The sequence below is a fragment of the Megalobrama amblycephala genome, linkage group LG24 (genome assembly GCF_018812025.1).
Source record: "Megalobrama amblycephala isolate DHTTF-2021 linkage group LG24, ASM1881202v1, whole genome shotgun sequence".
NCBI lineage: Eukaryota > Metazoa > Chordata > Actinopteri > Cypriniformes > Xenocyprididae > Megalobrama > Megalobrama amblycephala.
The window spans coordinates 27041246-27060586 of NC_063067.1; the positions used below are offsets into that span (position 1 = coordinate 27041246).

Genomic DNA, 19341 nt, shown 5'->3' on the forward strand with positions numbered 1-19341 from the left:
TGTAGTGGCTTGGAATTCAAGGGGAATATGATATACGTGTTTAGACGTAAATTAGATGTCCAGATATCAGATATGCATCTGATTTAAAACCACATTTGGAAGTGTCTGGTAGTGTTATGATCCTCAGTCGTTTAGTTTATGATGTCCAGTTTTTCTCTGTAACCATTTACAAATTCGGCAAGTATATGATGCCTAGTATTTTACAATCTGTTAAGATTTTAAAGGTGCCCTAGAATTAAATATTGAATTTATATTGGCATAGTTGAATAACAAGAGTTCAGTACATGGAAAAGACATACACTGAGTTTCAAACTCCATTGTTTCCTCCTTCTTATATAAATCTCATTTGTTTAAAAGACCTCCGAAGAACAGGTGAATCTCAACATAACACTGACTGTTACGTAACAGTCGGGATCATTAATATGTACGCCCCCGATATTTGCATATGCCAGCTCATGACCAAGCCATTAGACAAGGGCAGAACGTCTGGATGTGCACAGCTGAATCATCAGACTAGGTAAGCAAGCAAGAACAATAGCAAAAAATGGCAGATGGAGCAATAATAACTGACATGATTTATGATAACATGATATTTTTAGTGATATTTGTGAATTGTCTTTCTAAATGTTTCGTTAGCATGTTGCTAATGTACTGTTAAATGTGGTTAAAGTTACCATCTTTTATTACTGTATTCATTTTTTCATTTTTAAACACTTGCAGTCTGTATAATGCATAAACACAACTTCATTCTTTATAAATCTCTCCAACAGTGTGTAATGTTAGCTTTAGCCACGCAGCATAGCCTCAAACTCATTCAGAATCAAATGTAAACATCCAAATAAATACTATACTTACATGATCCGATGTATGCAAGCAGCATGCATGACGAACATCTTGTAAAGATCCATTTTGAGGGTTATATTAGCTGTGTAAACTGTGTTTATGCTGTTCAAGGCAAGCGCGAGCTCCGGGGGCGGGGGAGCACGAGAATTAAAGGGGCCGCAACCTATATATTGGTGCATAGTTAATGATGCCCCAAAATAGGCAGGTAAAAAATTAATTAAAAAAAAATCTATGGGGTATTTTGAGCTGAAACTTCACAGACACATTCAGGGGACACCTTAGACTTATATTACATCTTTTAAAAAGAAGTTCTAGGGCACCTTTAAAAGTCATATAGTGAATTGACATACAAACGTTGTAAAATTTCGGCACAATTTTGTCTGCAAAAATGACCTATTGTCAATAGTGTAGCAATATATGAAGCTCACAGAGAAGTCACTCTCAAACCAAGCAGCTTTCTGCTGGTCAACGTGGCAAATTTGCATGACCAACTTGAATCTGCTGCAAATCTGTTGGGAAATCTTCCACCCTCATGCAAAATTCCAGAATGTGTGGATTCCTATTGCAATGACTTGATTCTTGCCCCTGAAAATTCCCCGAACAAAGGTAAATGTCACCATACCAAAACTATACTAAACTGGTCACTAACCTGCATGTTGTTCATGGACTCTCGTAGCTGCTCCAGCTGGTGGGCCGAGCTCAGCGCCTCAAGCCGGATATCCGTCAAGTTTCATCTCTTTCTCCCACAGCTCAGACCGCAGCTCCGAAACCACCTTTTCATCACTCTCGTTTTCCTCGTTACTTTCAAATATCCTGTTACAGTGGTTTTAAATGTGATAAATGGTGTAATAAGTTTAAATGGTGTAATAATTACTGCTGCATTTCAAAAGTTAAATCGCCCTCTCTTGCTCCCCTGTACTACTACATTTTTTTTATTAAAAACTATTAAAACTTTACTCACACAGAGGAGGTGGCTGATTGGCTGGATTGGAGGGAAGGGGGTGGGTTCTCTCCATCTTCATGGGCCAGTTTTGGTGAATTGGGGGCAGAAGAGTCTGGAGTGGCGATCTCTTCAATATCAGAGTACATCGAGCCGCCTTTAGCACCCTTCTTAATGCTGAACGCTTTGCCAAAAGAGCTTCTCAACTATAGAGAAATTGAGAGAAAGACAGAACTTCAAATACGCTGAAGTAATTCACAAATTATACAAGTGTTTGTTTATTCTGAAAAAATATGTTTATTAATTTAGTTCAAGATTATTAATTTACACTACTGTTCAAAAGTGAAAAAAAGTCTCTTCTGCTCACCAAGGCATTTATTTGATCAAAAATACAGTAAAAACTAATATTGTGAAATATCATTGCAATTTAAAATAACTGTTTTCTATTTGAATATGTTGTAAAATGTAATTTATTCCTGTGATCAAAGCTGAATTTTCAGCATCATTACTCCAGTCTTCAGTGTCACATGATCCTTCAGAAATCATTCTAATATGATGATGTGATGCTCAAGAAACATTATTATTATTGTTATCAATGTTGAAAAGAGTGCTGCTAAATAAACCATGACATTTTTTTAGGATTCTTTGATGAATAGAAAATTCAAAAGAACAGCATTATTTTAAATAGTAATCTTTTGTAACATTATAAATGCCTTTATTGTTATTCTTGATCAATTTAGTGCATCCTTGCTGAATAAAAGTATTAATTTCATTAAAATAATAATACTAATAATAATAATAATAACAATAATAATAATACTGACCCCAAATTTAGATTGAAACTATTATGGGGGGGAACAAACAAACAAAAAAAACTAAACTAGACAAAATTGTGTTCATTTATGCCAGAAGGAGAAAATGTTATCAGCCTCTCAGAGTATAATAATAATTATTGTAGTGCTCAATTCAAGTACTTCATGTCACGGTACTTCAAACACGGAACAGACACTTAGATGGCAAAAGAGAAAAGGATGTTTTTCAACAAGAGCACTTGAAACACTGTTGCTGTGGATAGTTATTCGTGAAGCATTCATTTCCATATATGAGCTTTACAGCCTTGAAACAAATAAAATGCCAAACAGATTTCAACATGCAAAGTGATCCGTCTCTACATGCCAGAGTTAGTGCGAGTGTTTAGCTGTAGCTTCGTTCATGTATGTGCAACAGTATTCACTAACTGTTTTTTTTTTTCCTTCTTCTTTAGCAATAGCCATATGAAACATTCACAGTATGTCCACATGTTTGCAGTATTAGTAGGCATTCTAGAGGGAATTCACTAAGAATGAATTGTGACCATTCATAGAGCAGTTAATTTACACCACTTTATTATTGATTTCATGTGTGATGCACTAAAGTTATTAAAGGATTAGTTCACTCTCAAATAAAATTTTTCTTGATAATTTATTCACCCCCATGTCATCCAAGATGTCCATGTCCTTCTTTCTTCAGTCGAAAATTAATTAAGGTTTATTCCCTATTCTCATCCCTAAATGATCGCCTTCCAAGTGTTTCCGCCAAAACCGCACTTTTGTATTCTTCAAAAAGCTTACGCTGTATGTCCTACGCCTTCCTTATTCTACTTACGGAACGAAACGCAGCACCAGTTCCATTTGTTCCATAAGTAGAATAGGGAATGCGTAGGACATACAGCGTAAACTTTTTGAAGAATACAAAAGTGTGGTTTTGGCGGAATCACTTGGAAGGCAATCATTTGTTTATATAAAGCATATACATTTGTTTTGAAAATGACTGATCGTTTCGCTAGATAAGACCCTTATTCCTCGTCTGGTATCGTTTAAAGCCCTTTGAAGCTGCACTGAAACTGTAATTTTGACCTTCAACCATTTGGAGGCCATTGAAGTCCACTATAAGGAGAAAAATCCTAGAATGTTTTCATCAAAAACCTTCAATTTCTTTTTCGACTGAAGAAAGAAGGATATGAACATCTTGGATGACATGGGGGTGAGTAAATTATCAGGAAAATTTTATTTGAAAGTGAACTAATCCTTTAATGCAATTCAGATCTTGTGGGTCCCCATCTTGTCAGTTCTTAGAACCTGAGGTGCATCCCAGTTTGCTTACTTATGCACTATTTTATGCCATTGTGTAGTCTAAATAGTTTGAGTAATGCATCCGCACTTAAAATTTCCAAAAAGGAAAAGTGCACTTCAAATACCTGAATGATATACTAAATTTTAACCAAAAACAGTGAGCAATATTGGACACCTCATGCACTGAACTGTCTGTTAGAGTCTAGTGTGTTGATTTAGGTCATTTTGTCATCCAACATCGGTGACTAGACGGTTAAGTGCATAGAGTATGTCATTTGGAACACAATGGTTTCCGAGTGCAGAAAAAAGGATTTTGCACTTAAATACCATGTGCTAATTGCTTAGTGAATTCACCCATTAACTGTTGTAACATAATAGTTTACAAATGTAGTATAAGCTGAAGTGACTGTCAGAGGAGCTGTACCAATGGAAACCTGTGGACACGGAGCTTTGTAGAGTGGTTAGAAACAACACATAATGACAAAGAAAATTCTCTCAGAGAGACTTATAAACTTACCTCACAGACCTTAGAGATTTACAAAAGAAGAATACATGAAAACTGAGGTTATGCGCTTGCAGATAATAATATCCACAGTAATTTATCTTTGTGACATGGCAAGTCAAAGAAAGAACGGCTCCTCTTTTTCCGCTTACCCAGCTCTTTTTCTTCTTCTTCTTGGCATCGTCTTTCAGGCTGCCCACACTGGAGTGGCTGGTAATGCTGTTCAGACTAGAGATGCTCTCGGATGAGTTCTGCCTCCTGATTCGCAACTCTGAGAGAAGGGATAAAGAACGTTTGTTTGGTAACATATTAATCATATATTGAGCTAAAACACAATTCGAGGTGCGTTTGTCCTGTCCTCACCTTTGGGGGCAACATCAGGATTATTGAGGGCGACTTGGATGACGGCCTGTGCCTCCATGTTCTTGGTTTTAAGGCTCTCGATTGTTTCTCTCAGGTCCAATAACTCAGTGTCCTATGGAGAAATACGACTTTATTTAGTCTGTGCACATCCATTTAAAGCATAAACCTTAAAATTAACATTCCCCAAAGCACTGCTACTGACGCTTTTCCAAACAAATGTAGGTTAACTTCTGCTTTCGACAATGAGTTACTGCCGGCACTTGACCAATGACATTTACAGCAGACGTAGCCACAGGGATGTCTACAAAATTTCCTCCAGCTGTGCATCACTGGTATCTCAACATCATTTGCTTACTCTGAATCACTGAAACAATCTCTAGGGTCGCATGAATCGATGAATCCGGGTCACTGCCTTGCAGGAAAAGCTTTCTAGACTGGCTGCCTCTTTCACAGAGGGCAATGTGCCATGAGCATCCGTGATTCACGCACTCGAAAATTTGGAGTATGGAAAAGCCAGCAACCCCCAACCTCCATTCAGTCATAATTTGACCCAAATTTGCTCTTTCACTCTCAGTGACTCTGTGTGGTAGACTTAATGTAGCTTATGGGCGGTAAAAGGACAGTTGAGGTTTGGGTCATCTGTTGGGTAATACGTAATATGATTGTTTTTGATTTTTAAACTATGATGCTGGGTTTTGATGTTCTAGTGACCTTGTATGAAATCAGTAGAACTATATTGTTTTGACATCTCAAGGGTCCTACTCCCTCATGATATAAAATGCTACTGCTCTAATGGCACTGAAACACAAAGTCATTGGTTGGTCGTCGTTGAGCATCGGCCGGCCCAGTTTCTGCAGTGTGTTCAGCACTGTCAGCACTAGTTGGATCTGGGGGTGGGCGATGTGCCCGTAGACACGATTAACCGGTAGAAATTTGTCAACCGGTAGAGATTTTGGACTATCGCCTCTATTGCGGTTACGCTCACGTGACGTTGCTGTGCTGCTCCATCAAGTAATTTTAAACCACTGAAATGCAATAAGCAGCAAAAGAGAACTCATTTCGCTATATGTGCGCACTGTCAGACTGTTTCTGAGTGCTGTCTGAGAGACGCCCGCACATGAAGCCGCAGCTCATAGAGCGTGTGAGTACAGAACTGAGTTCTTTTTGCTGCCTCGTTGGGTCAAATACACACACTTATGTGTCAAAATGCCCGTCTTTGTGAGTAAATGTCTTAAGTGAACGTAAACAGTTGAGAAAGAAAACGCATGTGTAAATGTGCAGTCGTAAAACTGTAAAAAGCCTTCACGTGCTTATAGAGAGCTTGTAATTACTTGTAAACTCATCATTTTAAATTTTAATAACCGCTGTACCACGTAACCACTGCAGATTTAAGGTGTGTTCGCTGTGCAGATGGATCGGTGTATGACATCAGGGTGACATCGGTCTTAAGGTGACAGCAGCCTAATAAACCTGCTGTCATCTTTGTCTGTTAATAAAACAACAAAAGACAAATAGAAAATCTCTTAAAGGTGCCCTAGACTCAAAAATTGAATTTACCTTGGCATACTTAAATAACAAAAGTTCAGTACATGGAAAAGACATACAGTGAGTCTCAAACACCATTGTTTCCTCCATCTTGTGTAAATCTCAGATGTTTAAAAGACCTCCGAAGAACAGGCGAATCTCAACATAACACCGACTGTTACGTAACAGTCGGGATCATTAATATGCACACCCCCAATATTTGCATATGCCAGCTCATGTTCAAGGCATTAGACAAGGGCAAGCAGTATTAAAGTCTGGATCTGTGCACAGCTGAATCATCAGACTAGGTAAGCAAGCAAGAACAATAGCGAAAAATGGCAGATGGAGCAATAATAACTGACATGATCCATGATATCATGATATTTTTAGTGATATTTGTGAATTGTCTTTCTAAATGTTTAGTTAGCATGTTGCTAATGTACTGTTAAATGTGGTTAAAGTTACCATTCGTTTATTACTGTATTCACGGAGACAAGAGAGCCGTCGCTATTTTCATTTTTAAACACTTGCAGTCTGTATAATTCATAAACACAACTTCATTCTTTATAAATCTCTCCAACAGTGTGTAATGTTAGCTTTAGCCAGGGAGTACTATCAAACTCATTCAGAATCAAATGTAAACATCCAAATAAATACTATACTCAAATGATCCGACGCATACATGCAGTATGCATGACGAACATCTTGTAAAGATCCATTTGAGGGTTATACTAGTGAACTTTGTAAATGCACTGTATTATAGTTGAGAGCTCGGGGGGGCAGGGAGCGAGCGATTTAAAGGGGCCGCAGCCTGAATCGGTGCATAGTTAATGATGCCCCAAAATAGGCAGTTAAAAAAATTAATTAAAAAAAATCTATGGGGTATTTTGAGCTGAAACTTCACAGACACATTCAGGGGACACCTTAGACTTATATTACATCTTGTAAAAACTGGTTCTAGGCCACCTTTAATGCTCTTGACTGAATCACTTTTGTCTCACTTTAATAAGAATGAATGTATATTTAATTTACACAGTGAAGATATGCAGTTTTTTTTATACATTTGATTAATTTCTGTAGGCTAGTATTTCTTATTTCTGGTGCTTGAAGTTTTTCAGGTAGGTCTATTTCTTTGCTCTATCTTTGTGTCCTATTGCTTGCAATTAGTTTTTTCTTCTTCTTATTTTATCACTGACTGTTTACTTGTCTTCAGTAAGCTTGAGTAAGCTGATGACAAGAATTATGAAATTTCAATGGTATCAAACATTTTGATGATATAAAAACCTTATTTAACTATATTGTGATATATATTGTTATCGTGAAATAAAATGACTCATATCGTGAAATAAGGTTTTGGTCATATTGCCCACCCCGTCGGGGGCATTTTGGCCGATTGAGCATGCTGAATCTGCCTTAGCGCTGTCGGTGAAACAGAGAACTCTGATTGGCTGTTCAGCTTTATAAACGAGTGCATGAGATGCATGAGAATAAAAGCAAAAATGATGAAAGCAAGCTTGTAGTTTGTTGTCTGTAGTTCTTTTGGTGTGTTCAAGTGCAGCTTTTTTGCCGAGACTCAGTTGACACGAGGCGATAACAGAGTCGGTTTTCAATGGCGCTAGTTCTTTTACGTCGGCTTGGTGTGCCATGGCCTTAACTGTTACGAATAAGCCAGTTTTTCATCGTATTTGAATTAATCGAGGTGGAGATTTATCAGGAGTTTGTGTGTGTTTTTAGGATGAATATCGCACCTTCTGCTCAGCGCTGACAGAGAGGGACTGGAGTCGAGAGGTCATGAGGGCCAGACTCTGCTCAAACGCTGCCACCAGGTTGGCCTAGAGAGGCAAAAAAATCCATTTAATTGCATTACATGTCATATAATTAAGATAATATATAAAATAAATTGAATGTTTGGAATATTTCAGAACTATTTTTCAAAAGTTTGGGGTCGATAAGATTTTTAAATGTGTTTGAAGAAGTCTCATGCACACAAAGGCTGCATTTATTTAATAAAAAATACAGTAAAAACAGTAATATTGTGAAATAGTATTGCAATTTGAAATAATTTTCTATTGTAATATATGTTAAACTCTAATTTATTCCTGTGATCAAAGCTGAATTTTCAGCATCATTACTCCAGTCTTCAGTGTCACATGAAAACAGTTGTGTTGCTTAATATTTTTTGTAGAAACCATAATTCATTTTTATTTTTTCAGGATTACTTCAATAGAAAGTACAACAGAACAGCATTTATTTGAAATAGAAATCTTTTGTTTCATTATAATGTCTTTACTGTACTACAATTTAAAGCAAGGATGTATTAAATAAATAATACTATTAATTTCTTTAAAAAAAAACAACAACCTTGCTGACCCCAGACTTTTGAACAGTAGTATACATATAAAACAGTAGCAACTTTATACGTGTTTGACAGTGTACGCATACATTAGCAGACAGCTGTGAGGTCAGATTGGCCACCTTCTCCTGTGAAGATTCCAGCTCCCTCCTCAGCTTACGGATTTGCTGTGAAGAAACACACAAACTTGTAAACCAACAGATAATTTGATAAATAAAGCGCCATCAAATTTAAAGGAATAGTTTGAAAATGAGAATTCTGTCATCATTACTCATCCTCATGTTGTTCCAATCCTGTACAACTTTCTTCAGTATAACACGTTAGGCTGCTCTATTCCATGCAATGATCACAAAAATGACAAGAGAGGGCTCTCAAACTCAAAAAAATATCATAAAAGTACTCCATATGACAAGAATTCTGAAGTCATATGATAGTTATATATGAAAAACGGTACACGTCGTTAGTCACAATTGATACAGACATGGGTATTCATTTTTTGAGCTTGACAACCCTGGTCACTGTTGACTTCTACTGTAAGGTAAAAAAAAAAAAAAAACAGAACAGAGCAGAAAAAGAACATTCTTCTGAACATCTTTTGTGTTCCATGGAAGAAGGATTGTCGTTACACGATACTCATAGTCATTTCGTGAGTAAATAATAACAGAATGTTCATTTTTGGGTGAACTATTCCTTTAAATGATCACATTTACTTTGACAAATCTCTAAATTGTTTTTCCTACATTAAAGTATTAAATTCAGAATGAGCCGATGAAGCTCACTGCAGCTGCTGGAAAACTGTGACAGATGATATTTAGCACTCCCAAAAGCAACTGTGTCTGTTTATATTATCTCTACTTGGAATGGGCTGATAAATTCTATACATGCAACTGAATGTAACAAAAAGACAAATGGTGAGTATATTCACATACTATGATGCACACCAGACCGGAACAACACACACAATGAGTAATCAGACTCACTTCAAGCCATCAGACTTGGAATGCAAAACTTCACCAAGTATACATTTTCCAGTTTTTCGAAGTAACTTGGTGAGACACATTCCTTTTGCATCCATAGATCAAGTAGAAAGACTCATGAAATGGTAAAGGCATATTCCCACCAGGAAAATAAAATATTATCATGACATCATCAATATACTAAAACTAGACAACACCTGAAATATCATACTGATGTGAATATGCCTTCACATTATAGTTATTAAACACAGAAAATGGAGGGAATTATGAGTACCAACATGTGACATGTGGTTAGTTACTAATTTCCTTGAACCCAGGGACAGTCTGTTATGATTGAATGAAGCATCACTTGACAAAAACACAGCAGAGAAATCTCATAACAGCATTCTGAACAGCTAATGGCAGTTTATGGCTTTCAACTAGTGCTGTGTTAGTGTTTAAAATGCCCCTATTATGTTTTGTTTTGAGGTCTACAATAGGTTTGCATGAATCCAATGATGGCCCAGTCTGCTACGATTGGTCTACTCTGCTCTGATTGGTCAGATGGCCAAGTCTGTTGTGATGTCAACAACTTGAACCAAACTCTTCCAGTCTGAGCTACATCTACAGTGTTTGAGGGTCAAAGTAGACGCTGTTCACGGGCAACCAGTGAAGACCATAAGCTGGCATTATGCAAATTTGTTACATTGTTACATAGGTTTGTAACAGGAAGTGAGACTGGAATTACTGATGACTCGTTTTGGCAGTTTTAGGAGACAATTTTATTTGTCATGCAACTTTGTAGACCTTTGTAGACCAAATCTGGCCCGCCAGAGATTTCCATCCGGCCCCCAGAATAATACTGAATTCAGGAATAGCCTTGTAAGAGGAAAAAGTTTAGGGCTGGTCCGAATACCATTTTTTGATGAACATCGACTATTCGAAGCTTCGGAGAGAGGGGCTGAACATATTTTTCTCTCTAATAAAGGCAGGAATCTGTGTCTGTATATCCGTTTGCATTTTTATTATTTCGAGAACCGTTCATCCAATCGACTTCACAGGGGAGTGCAGTGTCGCATTTGGTGCAATATAGATGGACACGCGAGACGCGACACATTCAGAATTAATAAACTTTTAGTAAACTACAGTTAGAGCAGCGCGAGCGGGAAGCGGCGCACCTCACGTGGGCAGGGCTTATGCTCCGAGAACGGACACTGCACTAGTGATATAAAACGCACACACACAGGTCTGTTAAATTAAGCAATACTTTTAAGGTAGTCTAATAATTTTCTGACTAACAAATTGACACAGAAATTTAAACAAAGAAAAACGAAATTAAGTTAAATTAAAAACGAGATTAATTTAGATTGATAATAACAGGTAAAAATGCTAATACATTTTGTCTATTATTCTATTTTCCACAATGTCAAAGCAACAAAACACAAGCTCAGACATGCACAAACTCCGCTGTTCTGCGCTCTAGCCAGAGAACACTCCCGTTGCTGGAACACGCGTCGGTTCTATTTCTAGCATGCACGCGTTTTCTGCGTGGCTCGAGCGCGCCTGAGACGCGTGTCTCAGTGTGCAAACTCCAACCTGTTAAATATGGGAGCCGAAATAAAAACGGACACGCCACGCAGCTGAGTCGCTCACGCAGCCAGTGTGTCTCCGGCCTTATTCAAGGGGGAATGAGAACCGTTTTTTATTTTTAATCTAACGAAACAAAAAGCCTTCTGAAAAGTAGCTTGTGCCATAGCCTGCCTTCAGTCAAGAATGACGATAAACGCGTTCTCTCATTGAACATCTTTTATTGTTTCACGTGCTCATTTTTTCACAAATGTCAAAATTTTCCTTGCCTGGGATTTGCGCACAATTGCGTGACAGTGATGGACAGCTTGAAAGCCTCACAAATATGAAGCCTAAAATATCGCTATCGCCCCCTGGTGGCTTGCTGCAGTACAGGTAATATGTAAAAAATAACATAAATTTGGAATTAGAATTAGTATATCAAATAATAACACAGTATTAGGATACAATTCGAATTTTATTTTATATTACGAGTATCTGGCCCTTACAGTGTCTGCAGTGAAAAATTCTGGCCCTTGGACAAATATAGTTGATGACCCCTGTTGTAGACCTTTTACATTTACAAATGAAATAGCTACAGTATATTACACACTACATGAAAGGTAATATTCAAAAAAGCGTACTAGGGGCACATAAAATGCTGACATTAGCTGACTTTAGCTGTTATGATCTCTGAGAACATGTATTACAAAAACAGGTTATTATTAATATGAATGAATCATTAAATCATTAAATTCTGAATGACGGAGAGGGAAAATCAGAGAGAGAGACAGACACTCACCTCGCCCTGAATTCTCTCCTCAGCCTGAGAGATTGCACGGAAGAAAAGAATTGCAGATAGACAGTAAGACGCTAAATAAATGGAAGTCCATAGTGATGAAAAACAAATACAAATGAAAAAGATCTAAGACAGGAACAGGGCTGCACAGTTTGGTCAAATTATTTTTTTTCTGCAATATATTAAAGATCCAGTGCTAAAAATGATAATAAAAACACATAAAAGTGTGTTCACACTTGTTCTCTTTAAAAGAACCAAATTGAGACCAGTTTCAGCTGATCCAAAATTTGGTGACAAAGTAGTGTTCACATTTTACTTGAATTCAAAAGTATGGCAAATATTTATTTATTTAATTAAATTGTAGACTTGATTTATTTTTATTTTTTATTCAATTAACTGTGCAGCCCTAGATAGGAATGCATTTTTTAATAAAGCAATAGTAAATTATTTCACTATTTATAGGACAACTGGGTTAATTAGCTGCAAGATCAGTAGTATTACTTATGAGTGAATGAGTGAATGAAATACATTTGACATTTTATTTTTGATGACTGAAGTGATTTGACTTGTTTGAGATGTTTATACTACTGTGTAAATCTGTTTTATGTACAAAAACAGGCCTGTTCTTCATTCAACCAATAGATCACATCAGCACCTGTGTCATGTGCAGCAGTTCAAGTAACAACTCCATTTTCAGTAAGGAAAGCAGAGAAAGCTTCTAGTAGTGTCCCTGCTGTGAGGGTCCAATAAATCAGCAGGAGCAGTCGACAGTTCCAGCCGAGCTGCACTCGTGAGAGTCTAGCACCGTATGACACGTGTTCAGGGGGAAAAAGTGGTGGGATTCTTACCGAGGAGTAGCTGGAGGAGGCATTAGACACCAGTGAGAGCACCGAGCCATGAACTGCAGCAGGAAAAATAGAGAAAAACACACAAAAGTGTGATTTTAAAAGCATTAAAATAGCTAAATCACAGGATAGGTTTCATTGTGGCAAATTCAGATTATTTATTGAACATATCCTGTGTTATGTTTTATTATTTGTAGAATCACACCCAGTTTACAGAGCTATCTATTAGCACAAAAATAGTTCGAAAATTTAGTAATGTTTTGATCAAAGGCAAAATACTAAGTCCAAAGCATACTTCACTTTTTATGCGTGCACTAGGGTCCACATACACTCATATTTTTGTGAATTTCATCATCAGCACAGGACACGCATACTGTACACGCACCGCCCGGTTTTTGTAACCACTAATACTCTGTAAGCTCAGGTCACATATCATATTGAATTTTTTCCCACCAATTAATTTATCCACAAGGTGGGCTGTTGATTTACAAAATAGTCAAGGAAAAAACTGAATGAACGGAAGAGACACTGGGGCTGCGTCCGAAAACTTAGGCAGCTGACTTGTTTCCACGCTGCCTTATAAGGCAATGAATTCATAGGCAGTGTTTGCGCATAAAGGTACCTCTCTAAACTGATTTCAGACAGATTTCTGAGCCATAACAGTTTAATGATCTAAAGCAAAATAGAGCAAGCTTTGGTGATAACAGTGTTGTCAAAAGTACCGACTTACTTAAGTAAAATGCCAGCATTTTCCGCTAGCATTTTGAGTTGATTCTTAAACACCTCTGATTGGCCATTGTGTTCACGCACTCAACAGATATGTCTGTGATTAGCTACAATGATCAATGCTTCAAAAACATTCAAAAGGCAGCATTTTTACGTTTTCGGACGGAGCCTGGAAGACGATACTTTGAAAGGCTATGTGTATAACTGTGCACATGTAAATAATTAAGTCTACTTTGCGCTTTACTGCTAAAGGGGACAATGGTAATATTTTGTCCCTTCTGGGATTTGAAGTTCTCCAGATATTTAATCTCTATGCCCCATTTAGACTGAGCTAGTTTCTCACCGTCATCGCCGGGTTCTCTGTCTCTGAAGGAGCCGGATCGGATCATGCTCTTGGGTCGCTCAGCAAGCGATAGGGTGCTGCCCAGCGGTGAGGACTGATACAGCTCAAAACTGGCCTCTTGAGTGGGAATGCTGTTGGATCTGGTCATCCTTGGCGTTCCTGAGGTGGGACTTGGTGTCACTGCACATAACAGACAGCAGAGGGAGCCAGTGTTTATATATGATATAAATCAAGGCACAATGGTGAAAGGTGTCCTGCATGTCGCCTGGTGGGATGCATCTTTTTCAATGGGTTAAAGTCACCATATAATCAAAATCAAAATTGCCAATTCTTATTTTTGTATGGAATATTGCTATATATATATTTATTTATTTATTTTTTTTTTATATGTCCTCAATCTTTGATCAAAATAACTTCCCCTCCCTCTTGCAGCTCATCTCTTCTCTTCTCTTGATGACGTGAGGGTGGGGCAACCTGTCACTCACCTGAGATCGACCAATAGCAAACCACAACCATCCAATCAATTCCCCATGGACAAAATCAATGTCCCACCCTACATTTGTTCTTGTTTGAGAAGCTGTTTCACTCAGATATATGTCACAATAGAGAAGAAAAGACTATCACAACTTCTGTTTCATGCCGACTTTCAGCAAACAGGGATGCAAAACATGAACCAAAATGAACTTTATTAACTTATTATATGTAGACAGTCTTATTGCGCATAATGTCCATGTGGACATAAAATCAAGCACCTAAGCATGTAGACTGCTTCTACAAACATTTGTGAAAGAATGGGTCGCTCTCAGGAGCTCAGTGAATTCAAGCGTGGTACCATGATAGGTTGCCACCTGTGCAATAAGTCCATTCGTGAAATTTCCTTCACTACTAAATATTCCACGGTCAATTGTTAGTGGTATCATAATGTGGAAGCAATTGGGAACAACAGCAACTCAGCCACGAAGTGGTAGGCCACGTAAAAATCACAGAGCGGGGTCAGCGCATGCTGAGGCACACACTGTGCAGAAGTCGCCAACTTTCTGCAGAGTCAATAGCTACAGACCTCCAAACTTTGTGTGGCCTTCAGATTAGCTCAAGAACAGTGTGTAGAGAGCTTCATGGAATGTGTTTCCATGGCCGAGCAGCTGCATCCAAGCCTTAAATCACCAAGTGCAATGCAAAGCGTCAGATGCAGTGGTGTAAAGCACGCCACCACCGGACTCTAGAGCAGTGGAGAAGTGTTCTCTGGAGTGACGAATCATGCTTCTCTGTCTGACAATCTGATGGATGAGTCTCGGTTTGGCGACTGCCAGGAGAACGGTACTTGCCTGACTGCATTGTGCCGAGTGTAAAGTTTGGTGGAGGGGGGATTATGGTGTGGGGTTGTTTTTCAGGGGTTGGGCTTGGCCCCTTAGTTCCAGTGAATGGAACTCTTAAAGGTGTCCTAGAACCAGTTTTTACAAGATGTAATATAAGTGTAAGGTGTCCCCTGAATGTGTCTGTGAAGTTTCAGCTCAAAATACCCCATAGATTTTTTTTAATTAATTTTTTTAACTGCCTATTTTGGGGCATCATTAACTATGCACCGATTCAGGCTGCGGCCTCTTTAAATCGCGTGCTACCTGATGATTCAGCTGTGCACAGATCCAGACGTGGCTGCCCTTGTGTAATGCCTTGAACATGAACTGGCATATGCAAATATTGGGGGCATACATATTAATGATCCCGACTGTTACGTAACAGTCGGTGTTATGTTGAGATTCGCCTGTTCTTCAGAGGTCTTTTAAACAAATGAGATTTACATAAGAAGGAGGAAACAATGGTGTTTGAGACTCACTGTATGTCATTTCCATGTACTGAACTCTTGTTATTCAACTATGCCAAGGTAAATTCAAGTATTGATTCTAGGGCACCTTTAATGCTTCAGCATACCAAGACATTTTGGACAATTTCATGCTCACAACTTTGTGGGAAGTGTGCAGTTTGGGGATGGCCCCTTCCTTTTCCAACATGACTGCGCACCAGTGCAAGGTCCATAAAGACATGGATGAGCGAATTTGATGTGGAGTAACTTGACTGGCCTACACAGAGTCCTGACCTCAACCCGACAGAACACCTTTGGGATGAAGTAGAGCGGAGACTGCAAGCCAGGCCTTCTCGCCAAAATCAGTGCCTGACCTCACAAATGTGCTTCTAGAAGAATGGTCAAAAATTCCCATAAACACACTCCTAAACCTTGTGGAAAGCCTTCCCAGAATAGTTGAAGCTGTTATAGCTGCAAAGGGTGGGACAACTCCATATTAAACCCTACAGATTAAGAGTGGGATGTCTGCTTTGAAACGATATGTATTGTGAAAAGCGCTATACAAATAAATGTGAAATGTAAATGTGAAAAATGAGAATTGAATTAAAGTTGAATGTGCACATAAAGGCAGGCGTCCCAAAACTTTTGGTAATATAGTGTATATCACATATATGACCAGAGTTCAGTTAATGCTGTAGAAGTGTGCAGACACTTACTGATGCTCGTCAGCGGCATTTTTCCTGTCAGTATGGGTGAAGGGAACTGTGGCGGACTGCTCGTCTCCGTCAAGCTCATGATGGTGTGAGAGTGACGTCTCTCTTTGTTGTCCTCCTCAGCCTGCGAGGAGATGTGCTGGCTGATGGGAAATGAGGGTGTGACGTCAGTTTCATGGAATTACAATCGTTTACAAACCATTTGGCCCATCAAGAGGGGCACCATAATGAGGCGGCGGAGGTAAAGTTAAATGATCAGTACCTTAAGCCTTTCTTCGGGAGAGTATTTCTGTCTCTTTGTGAGCTGAAAGAAGAAAAAAAGGAGAGTGAGAAAAAGAGCATTATTCAAATGACAGGACACTTATGCATGGAAATGAAGAGATCACACTCCAAAAATAGATCACAGACATTTGTAAAGCAAAATGAGCAATTAGTAATTCAGGCAGAGGGATAATTAGCTGAGATATAATCTGAGTGTTAGCATAATAGGCAATTGTTCTGCTTTGAATTTTGGGTGCATGTGAACTGAGTACTAATGTGCTGTATAAATGTAAATGTAAATGCTGTGATGTGGCTCTGTGGAGGAAGATTAAGAAGCACTTGACACCAAGTATTAAATTCAGTGTGTAAGTTGCCCTGCACCTCTTGTGCTAAAGACATGAATGATTCCCAAATCAAGTGACTTATTGATTGCTGTTAATTTTGTAAGTGATCTGACAAATGATTTTTTGAGATTATATATATATATATATATATATATATATATATATATATATATATATATATATATATATATATATATATATATATATATATATATATATGAGAGAGAGAGAGAGAGAGAGAGAGAGAGAGAGAGAGAGAGAAAAAAATGATCACAAACTGCTTTGCCAAGTCTTCATTAATAACTCCCTAGTGAAGAAATGGATAAAGAAAGCGATGGATAAGAGCTGTGATGGAAAGAGATAAGTTGCTGAATAGAAACGTTATTAGAGTCACTGCAAATTAAACTAATGATAGACGTTCTGCCTCAGACACATGACCCTCATTAGCCTTTCAGATCTGCGGCGGCCCTATAAAAGTCATGAGCAAGATTAAGGCCATGAGCTATTGTCCAGTTTTTAATCTGACCAAGCAAGCATTAACACAATTTTGTGGTGGTTTTTTTATAAAGGAGACGGCACAAAAACAGAGAGGCCATGGGTGGCAGAGAGCTGTATGAACCTTGTGGTGAAAATAACCCCGGTAACAGGAAGAGTGAGCTGCTTTTAGATGTTTCCACTGGCACGCCCAGTGATGAGCTGCTGCTTTGAACACACCACCCAATATGTTAGTTTTCTCGTGGTCATTTACATTCGAGGGCTGCTGTTTTAGGGCAGAGACAGGAAACGACCATGGTTGTGCAAAGTTTTTTTTTTTTTTTTTTTTTTGATGTAGATGAACTCAAAAGTCTTCTTGTTTGTTTCTAATTTCTAATTTCTATTTTTTTTTTTTGTAAACTCAATATATAATATAATATATTATATAACAGGTCAGATTATAATGCCTTAATAACCTTTAAGGTAGAGTGGGGTGAAACATATGGAAGCTTGTTTCCACTACTAAATAAAAAAATAAAAAAATAAATAAAAAAAGGTAATTGCAACTTTTTATATAAACTCACAATTGTGTCTTATAAAGTCAGAATTGTGAGATTTTTTTCTCAGAATTGCGAGTTTATATGCCATTATCATCAAATCACAATTCTGACTTTATAACTCGCAATTCTGACTTAAAGGGATAGTTCACCCAAAAAAGAAAATTCTGTCATCATTTACTCACCCTCAAGTTGTTCCAAACGTATATGAATTTCTTTGTTCTGCTGTACACAAAGGCAAGATATTTGGAAGAATATCAGTAACCAAACAGATCTCACCCCCATTGACTATCATAGTATTTCTTTTTCCTATTATGGTAGTAAACGGGGGGTGAGATCTGTTTGGTTACTGACATTCTTCCAAATATCTTCCTTTGTGTTCATGATGACAGAATTTTCATTTTTGGGTGAATTATCCCTGTAAAATCCACAAATTCTGACTTTATAACTCGCAATTGTGACTTTATATCTCGCAATTCTGAGAAAAAAGTCAGAAATGTGAGAAAAAGAGTCGCAATTACCTTTTTTAATTTTTTTACTTCATGGCGGAAACAAGCTTCCATAGAAATGTCCCCCTGTATGTGGACTGTATTTTTTTTTTTTTTTTTTTTATGTGAAAGAAAAGTTAAATGTGTCTAGAATAGTTATCTAGTTTTCAGTGACAATGACATACATTATACACCAAGTGTGAAAAATGCCCTCACTCTGACAAAGCAGTCCAGAGTACAAGGCAGTTTTAGCTTAAAATTATAGACAAGCCAAAATAACAGTAGATAAATATGAATATTTGTTAATGAACCATGCTGAAAATCAGCCTATTTGAAAAATATTGTTAGCTATATATAATTATATTTTCCTTAAATAACATGTACACAACTACAGGCCTTATTCTCATATCATATGTAACTGTGATGTTCTGCAAAACAACAAGCTTTAAAACACTTCTTTTCTTACTGCTGAAAATTAGATCACTTACACCATGTCTACACAGTGTTACTGTGAAATCCGCTTTCTCTCAGTTACGTCACCAGTGTGAATACGTCCACATCACTCTTACAAGTCCATAGCAACAACAAAAATGTATCTTAATTTTATCAAGTGGTTATTTTGGGGCAAAACTTTTTACCATAAGGGGCTGTTTTCCCCCACTCTACCCTATAAAACCCAGTTTTTGTATTGTAATTAAAGAGACATTTTCCTATTTAATATTTAATATTAATTCCTATTTTTCTATTTAATTTAAATGTTTTAAAATAAATTTATAATATAATATAATATAAAATATAATATAATATAATATAATATAATATAATATATAGG

General features: G+C 37.6%; 1 protein-coding gene across 1 annotated transcript in view; it reads right to left on the reverse strand.

Moving 5' to 3' along the window:
- nav1a (neuron navigator 1a) overlaps positions 1–19341 on the reverse strand; it is a 162883-nt gene that overhangs the window by 9981 nt on the left and 133561 nt on the right. The window contains 13 exon segments of the mRNA XM_048178068.1: positions 1493–1570; positions 1572–1656; positions 1805–1989; positions 4412–4420; positions 4549–4667; positions 4760–4871; positions 8032–8115; positions 8726–8803; positions 11961–11984; positions 12806–12858; positions 13872–14051; positions 16389–16528; positions 16648–16689. Coding sequence (XP_048034025.1) covers positions 1493–1570; positions 1572–1656; positions 1805–1989; positions 4412–4420; positions 4549–4667; positions 4760–4871; positions 8032–8115; positions 8726–8803; positions 11961–11984; positions 12806–12858; positions 13872–14051; positions 16389–16528; positions 16648–16689 — 1189 coding nt within the window.